Source organism: Staurois parvus, unplaced genomic scaffold, assembly GCF_062004578.1.
Source record: "Staurois parvus isolate SC_StPar_1 unplaced genomic scaffold, SC_StPar_1.0 ptg001181l, whole genome shotgun sequence".
NCBI lineage: Eukaryota > Metazoa > Chordata > Amphibia > Anura > Ranidae > Staurois > Staurois parvus.
The window spans coordinates 1-7,459 of record NW_028318977.1 but is presented as its reverse complement, the minus strand read 5'-3'; the positions used below and the strand labels follow the sequence as shown (position 1 = coordinate 7,459).

Genomic DNA, 7,459 nt, shown 5'->3' with positions numbered 1-7,459 from the left:
GTGGTGTGCTCTGGGAGGTGTCTTTGGGGTCAGGAGTGGTGTGCTCTGGCGTGTTTTTGGGGTCAGGAGTGGTGTGCTCTGGTGTGTTTTTGGGGTCAGGAGTGGTGTGCTCTGGTGTGTTTTTGGGGTCAGGAGTGGTGTGCTCTGGCGTGTTTTTTGGGGTCAGGAGTGGTGTGCTCTGGCGTGTTTTTTGGGGTCAGGAGTGGTGTGCTCTGGCGTGTTTTTTGGGGTCAGGAGTGGTGTGCTCTGGGAGGTGTCTTTGGGGTCCGGAGTGGTGTGCTCTGGTCTGTCAGCGGGGGCAAGCATTGGTTTTCTGGTGTCAGTGGGCTCAGGTTTATGCTCTGGGCTGTCAGCGGGGTCAGGATTGTGCTCTGTGGTGTCACCAGGGTCAGGCATGGGTTTTGTGGTGTCAGCGAGGTCAGCCATGTGCTCGGTGGTGTCAGGCAGGGCGAGGTCTCGGAGTGACAGGCGGAGGATCAGCTGGTATATTTATCTCTGGGTGCAGATGTCTCTTTTGCCTATGTTTGGCAGTCGGAGCAGCTGTGTTATGAGATTTGTTTATGTTGGAGCTGCAAAGCCTTCCATTACTTCCAGCATGAACCCGGCCGGCTCTGACTGCTTCTATGGGGCCGTCATATCTGCACGGTCTGCTTTCCTGCCCCCCTCCAGGTACATTATAGAAGTGGGGGATGTATTGAGTGTAAAAGCTTTGTGTATGAGGTGTGTTTAGACTTAGTATTACGTTTGCACATTCTGCGACTTAATGGCGGTGTCACATTTTTCAGGATGTGGTAGTGAAGAGGTGTTGGGTGGTTTTGGCTCATTGTTGGCTGTTGAAGTCTTGAAGGTTTGGGGCTCATTATTGACTTTGTGTGGATGTGTTGGAGCTCTGTTTGTAGTTTGGGGGGGTTGAGATGTTTTGAGGTTCACTATTGGCTGTGTGGGGTATTTGGGGCTCAGTATTGGCTGTGTGGGAATGTTTTGGAGCTCTGTTTGTAGTTTTGGGGGTATTGGGATTATGAACTGTGTTGGGGGGTTTTGGGATGTTTTGAGGTTCGATATTAGCTGTGTGGGGTATTTGGGGGCTCAGTATTGGCAATGTGAGGTGTTTGGGGGCTCTGCATTGGTACTGTGAGACCCCAGGGATGTTTGAAGGCTCAGGATGGGCAGTGCTGGGTTTTCAGAATGTTTGGGGGCTCCAGTATTGACTGTGTTGGGGGAGTTGGGAAGTTTTGGTGCTCAGTAGCATTGAAATGTATAGTAAGGGCAGTATAGGTATGATGGGAGATGCTGTGGCTGTGTGGGGATCTTGGGATGTTTTGGGGCTCTGTATTAGCTGTGTGGGGGTATCAGGATGTTTGGGGGATCGATATTGGCTGTGTGGAGGTGTTGGGATGTTTTGGGGATCGGTATTTGCTGTGTGGAGGTGTTGGAATGTTTTGGTGTTTGGTATTGGCTGTATGGGTAGGTTTCGGGGCTCAGTATTTGCATTGTAGGGGTGTGCGTTGGGGCTCATTGGTTGTGTGGGGGTGTTGGGATGTTTTGGTGCTCAGTGTTGGCTGTGTGGGAGTGTAGATAGGTTTTGGGGCTCAGTATTCACTGTGTGGTAGTGTGGCTAGATTTAGAGGCTCGTTATTGGCTGTGTGGTGGTGTTTGGATGTTTTGGGGTTCAGTGTTGGCTGTGTGGGGGTATTGGGAGGTTATCGGGATCAATATTCACTCTGTGGGGGTATAGGTAGATTATGGGGATCAGTATTCACTATGTGGGGGTATAGGTAGGTTTTGGGGCTCGGTATTTGCTATGTAGGGGTGCGAGTAGATTTTGAGGCTCATTATTGGCTTAGTGGTGGTGTTTGGATGTTTTGGGGTTCACTGTTGGCTATGTGGGGGTGTTGGAAGTTTATGAGGGCTCAATATTCACTGTGTGGGAGTATAGGTAGGTTTTGGGGCTCAGTGTTCACTGTGTGGTTGTCTGGCTAGATTTTGAGGCTCGTTGTTATGTGGTGGTGTCCGGTTTTGGGGCTCAGTATTCACTGTGTGGCAGTGTAGGTAAGGTTTGGGGCTCAGTATTCACTATGTAGGGATGTGGCTAGATTTTGAGGCTCATTATTGGCCGTGTGGTGGTGTTTTGATGTTTTTGGGCTCAGTGTTGGTTGTGTGGGGGTGTAGGTAGCTTTTGGGGCTCAGTATTCACTGTGGGGGTGCAGCTAGATTTTGAGGATCATTGACTGGCGGTGTTTGGATGTTTTAGGGTTCACTATTGGCTGTGTGGGAGGTGTTTGAATTTTTTTTGGGTTCAGTATTGGCAGTGTGGTGGTGTTTGGATATTTTGGGGCTCAGTGTTGGCTGTGTGGGGGTGTTGGGAGGTGTGGGTCTCAGTATTCACTGTGTGGAAGTAGGTTTTGAGGTTCAGTATTCACTATGCAGAGATATGAGTAGATTTTGAGGTTCATTATTGGCCGTGTGGTGGTGTTTGGATGTTTTTGGGCTTGGTATTGATTGTATGAGGGTCCTGGGATATTTTTAGGTTCTGTATTGGCCATGTGGGGGTGTTGGGATGCTTTGGGTCTCTGTATTGGCCATGTGGGGGTGTTGGGATGCTTTGGGGCTCAGTATTGGCCATGTGGGGGTGTTGGGATGTTTTGGGGCTCCATATTGCTGTATTGGCTCATTGGCTGTGCGAGGATGTTCTGGGGTTCAAAATGTGCTTTTTGGTGATGTTGGGATGTTTTGGGGCTCAGTATTTGTAGCACAGGGGTTATAGAGGATGTAGAGGAAGCTCAGTATTGGTTGTGTGGGGATATTGTGATGTGTCTGGCTCAGTATTGATAGTGTGGTGGTGTTTTGGGTCCAGGGGAAGGAGGTACTGGTAGTGTAGGGGTGTTCTGGGTCCAGGGGGATGTAGTAGTGTAGGGGTGATTGGGTCCAATGAAAGGAGGTATTGGTAGTGTAGGGGTGTATTTGGTCCAGGGGGAGGAGGTAGTGGTAGTGTAGGGGTGTATTGGGTCCAGAGGGAGGAGGCAGAGGTAGTGTAGGGGTGTTTTGGGTCCAGGGGGAGGAGGTACTGGTAATGTAGGTGTGTATTGGGTCCAGGGGGAGGAGGTGTTGGTAGTGTAGGGGTGTGTTTGGTCCAGGGGGAGGAGGTAGTGGTAGTGTAGGGGTGTGTTTGGTCCAGGGGGAGGAGGTAGTGGTAGTGTAGGAGTGTTTTGGGTCCAGGGGGAGGAGGTAGTGGTAGTGTAGGAGTGTTTTGGGTCCAGGGGGAGGAGGTAGTGGTAGTGTAGGGGTGTTTTGGGTCCAGGTGGTGGAGGTAGTGGTAATGTAGGTGTGTATTGGGTCCAGGGGGAGGAGGTGTTGGTAGTGTAGGGGTGTGTTTGGTCCAGGGGGAGGAGGTAGTGGTAGTGTAGGGGTGTGTTTGGTCCAGGGGAGGAGGTAGTGGTAGTGTAGGAGTGTTTTGGGTCCAGGGGGAGGAGGTAGTGTAGGAGTGTTTTGGTTCCAGGGGGAGGCATTAATAGTAGTGTAGGGGTGTACGGCCCGTGCCCAGTAGAGCACACAGTTAACCCTGTACATAAACTGACCACATTCTCCTCCTATCCTTGCAGTGACAGCGGGGAGGACTCGTTGGACACTTTGCTCACCCGTCTCCCCCTCACACCGTCTCTGTCTCCTCGAAAACGCACCACCAGCCAGAGCAAGACCGAACCGCCATTACTGCGCACCAGCAAAAGGACCATTTACACCGCCGGGCGCCCACCCTGGTACAATGAGTCAGGCACACCTTTCAACGAGGCCTTTGTTATCGGTGAGTCGTGGCGGGTCAGCAGGCATATTATAAGGCATGGGAAATATGAGAGAAAATGCACGTGTTTTATATATAGCAGGTTAAGCTCCAGGCCTCATTTTCCGTTTGTTTACCAGGCTAATTCTAACTGCTTTGCTGGAAAATTAAAAAATACAGTTCATCTTAGGGAAGCACCTTTGGTTGATGGGAACAGAGCTTGCTACCTTAGAATACCAAGTGCCTGAACAAAAACCTTAATGGCAGGATCACAGGGGATTATTTCAAAGGTGCAGATTTATAAGGACTGTAAATGACAATAGCTTGGTGAATAGAATCTATGTTCTGTTCTGTACCACTTGGTATATAATGTGACAGTCCTTCAGAGTATTCTCTCATCATTCCATATGTCATTACCCATTGTTCTTCTTGTTCCAGGTCTGTGCGGCGGCAGTGCATCTGGGAAGACTACGGTAGCCAATAAAATAATTGAAGCCCTGGATGTTCCTTGGGTGGTCCTTCTCTCCATGGACTCCTTCTATAAGGTCTGCTTTAGTGGATCATTCCTAGAATTCGCAATGCCATCCACGGGGGGAGGGCAGTGGTGGAGTGTAGAGCTGAGCTGACTGGTGGGAAGGCTGAGATCTGTCTCAGGGACTTGGCAGGGGGCCCATGAGCTGAGATCTGTCCCAGGACTTGGCAGGGGGCACCATGGAGCTGAGATCTGTCCCAGGGACTTGGCAGGGGGCACCATGGAGCTGAGATCTGTCCCAGGGACTTGGCAGGGGGCACCATGGAGCTGAGATCTGTCCCAGGGACTTGGCAGGGGGCACCATGGAGCTGAGATCTGTCCCAGGGACTTGGCAGGGGGCACCATGGAGCTGAGATCTGTCCCAGGGACTTGGCAGGGGGCACCATGGAGCTGGAGATCTGTCCCAGGGACTTGGCAGGGGGCACCATGGAGCTGAGATCTGTCCCAGGGACTTGGCAGGGGGCACCATGGAGCTGAGATCTGTCCCAGGGTTCCAGCTGGGGGGGAGCTAAGATATGCCCTTGGGGACCCTGCTGGTGGGGGGGGGGGGTGAGAAATAGAGCTGGGATCTGTCCTAGGGAACCGACTCCTGGGGAGGATAGAGTTGAGAGTTCCTGAGCTCCAGACTAGGAAAGTGTAGAGCTGGGATTTATCCCAGGAACCTGGTTGGGGTGAGTGTAAAGCAGAGATCTGCCGGGGGGGGGTTTGTAGAGCTGAGAGGGGTCCCAGGACCCTTGCTGGGAGGAGTGCACAGCTGAGATTGGTCCTGGGGGGCTGCGAAGACCTAAGATTTCTGTATCCCGGGTCCCCTATTTTGTCTTTCCTATATAGTCCTCATTCTGCAGACTAGCGTTTCTCTGTTCGCCTTTTGCAGATCCTCAGTAAGGAGGAGCAGGAATTGGCTGCCAGGAACGAGTACAATTTCGATCACCCCGATGCGTTCGACTTTGATCTTCTGGTGAATGTGCTGCGCAAGCTGAAGAAGGGGAAGAGTGTGAAGGTGCCGGTCTATGATTTCACCACTCACAGCCGCAGGAAGGATTGGGTGAGCCGGAGGGTTTTAATCATGGAATTGCTCATATATGTGTGTGGAGGTAGATCTCTGTTCTCACTCGTCTCTTACAGAAAACTGTGTATGGCGCCAATGTTGTCATATTTGAAGGTATCCTGTCATTTGCCAATAAGGAGCTCTTGAAGGTGAGTGTCTGCTACACTTCTCTCTGAATGTTTGCTGCGCCTCTCTTCCCGACATTCTCCGCCTAATCGCCGGCACCACCCCTCCCCCCGCCATCTGCCTTCCTCTGACACCATTGTCCCCGTGATTGCATTTTTCACCTCTCCTCACTTGACATATTCTCTGACTCTCCTCTCCCTCCCGCTGATGGCGTCCCCTTCTTCCCTCTGACGGCGTCCCCTTCTTCCCTCTGACTGCATCCCCTCCTTCCCTCTGACGGCATCCCCTCCTTCCCTCTGACGGCATCCCCTCCTTCCTCTGACGGCATCCCCTCCTTCCTCTGACGGCATCCCCTCCTTCCCTCTGACTGCATCCCCTCCTTCCCTCTGACGGCATCCCCTCCTTCCCTCTGACGGCATCCCCTCCTTCCCTCTGACGGCATCCCCTCCTTCCCTCTGACGGCATCCCCTCCTTCCCTCTGACGGCATCCCCTCCTTCCCTCTGACGGCTTCCCCTCCTTCCCTCTGACGGCATCCCCTCCTTCCCTCTGACGGCATCCCCTCCTTCCCTCTGACGCATCCCCTCCTTCCCTCTGACGGCATCCCCTCCTTCCTCGCTGGCGGCATCCCCTCCTTCCCGCTGGCGGCATCCCCTCCTTCCCGCTGGCGGCATCCCCTCCTTCCCGCTGGCGGCGCCCTCGCCTCTCCCTTCCCGCTGGCGGCGTCCTCGGCCTCTCCCTTCCCGCTGGCGGCGTCCTCGGCCTCTCCCTTCCCGCTGGCGGCGTCCTCGGCCTCTCCCTTCCCGCTGGCGGCGTCCTCGGCCTCTCCCTTCCCGCTGGCGGCGTCCTCGGCCTCTCCCTTCCCGCTGGCGGCGTCCTCGGCCTCTCCCTTCCCGCTGGCGGCGTCCTCGGCCTCTCCCTTCCCGCTGGCGGCGTCCTCGGCCTCTCCCTTCCCGCTGGCGGCGTCCTCGGCCTCTCCCTTCCCGCTGGCGGCGTCCTCGGCCCTCTCCCTTCCCGCTGGCGGCGTCCTCGGCCTCTCCCTTCCCGCTGGCGGCGTCCTCGGCCTCTCCCTTCCCGCTGGCGGCGTCCTCGGCCTCTCCCTTCCCGCTGACGGCGTCCTCGGCCTCTCCCTTCCCGCTGACGGCGTCCTCGGCCTCTCCCTTCCCGCTGACGGCGTCCTCGGCCTCTCCCTTCCCGCTGACGGCGTCCTCGGCCTCTCCCTTCCCGCTGACGGCGTCCTCGGCCTCTCCCTTCCCGCTGACGGCGTCCTCGGCCTCTCCCTTCCCGCTGACGGCGTCCTCGGCCTCTCCCTTCCCGCTGACGGCGTCCTCGGCCTCTCCCTTCCCGCTGACGGCGTCCTCGGCCTCTCCCTTCCCGCTGACGGCGTCCTCGGCCTCTCCCTTCCCGCTGAGGGCGTCCTCGGCCTCTCCCTTCCCGCTGACGGCGTCCTCGGCCTCTCCCTTCCCGCTGACGGCGTCCTCGGCCTCTCCCTTCCCGCTGAGGGCGTCCTCGGCCTCTCCCCTTCCCGCTGAGGGCGTCCTCGGCCTCTCCCTTCCCGCTGAGGGCGTCCTGGCCCTCCCTTCCCGCTGACGGCGTCCTTCCTCGGCCTCTCCCTTCCCGCTGACGGCGTCCTTCCTCGGCCTCTCCCTTCCCGCTGACGGCGTCCTTCCTCGGCCTCTCCCTTCCCGCTGACGGCGTCCTTCCTCGGCCTCTCCCTTCCCGCTGACGGCGTCCTTCCTCGGCCTCTCCCTTCCCGCTGACGGCGTCCTTCCTCGGCCTCTCCTTCCCGCTGACGGCGTCCTTCCTCGGCCTCTCCCTTCCCGCTGACGGCGTCCTTCCTCGGCCTCTCCCTTCCCGCTGACGGCGTCCTTCCTCGGCCTCTCCCTTCCCGCTGACGGCGTCCTTCCTCGGCCTCTCCTTCCCGCTGACGGCGTCCTTCCTCGGCCTCTCCCTTCCCGCTGACGGCGTCCTTCCTCGGCC

At 56.3% G+C, this 7,459-nt stretch overlaps 1 protein-coding gene across 1 annotated transcript; it reads left to right on the top strand.

The window, feature by feature from the left end:
- The first annotated feature begins 346 nt into the window (after positions 1-346).
- Positions 347-5,531, top strand: LOC149438527 (uridine-cytidine kinase-like 1). Its single transcript, XM_089659645.1, has 5 exons — positions 347-669; positions 3,600-3,799; positions 4,214-4,320; positions 5,182-5,352; positions 5,433-5,531. The coding sequence occupies exons 1-5, from the start codon at positions 395-397 to the stop codon at positions 5,529-5,531; spliced, it is 852 nt and encodes a 283-aa protein (XP_089515771.1). The 5' UTR covers positions 347-394.
- The last annotated feature ends 1,928 nt before the right edge of the window (positions 5,532-7,459 follow it).

Excerpts from the sequence above, each read along its gene's own strand:
- LOC149438527 (XM_089659645.1), top strand. The coding sequence starts at position 395 with ATGGGTTTTGTGGTGTCAGCGAGGTCAGCCATGTGCTCGGTGGTGTCA. Across the intron at positions 670-3,599 it reads GCTTTCCTGCCCCCCTCCAG|TGACAGCGGGGAGGACTCGT; the intron begins GTACATTATAGA and ends CTATCCTTGCAG. Across the intron at positions 4,321-5,181 it reads CCATGGACTCCTTCTATAAG|ATCCTCAGTAAGGAGGAGCA; the intron begins GTCTGCTTTAGT and ends CGCCTTTTGCAG.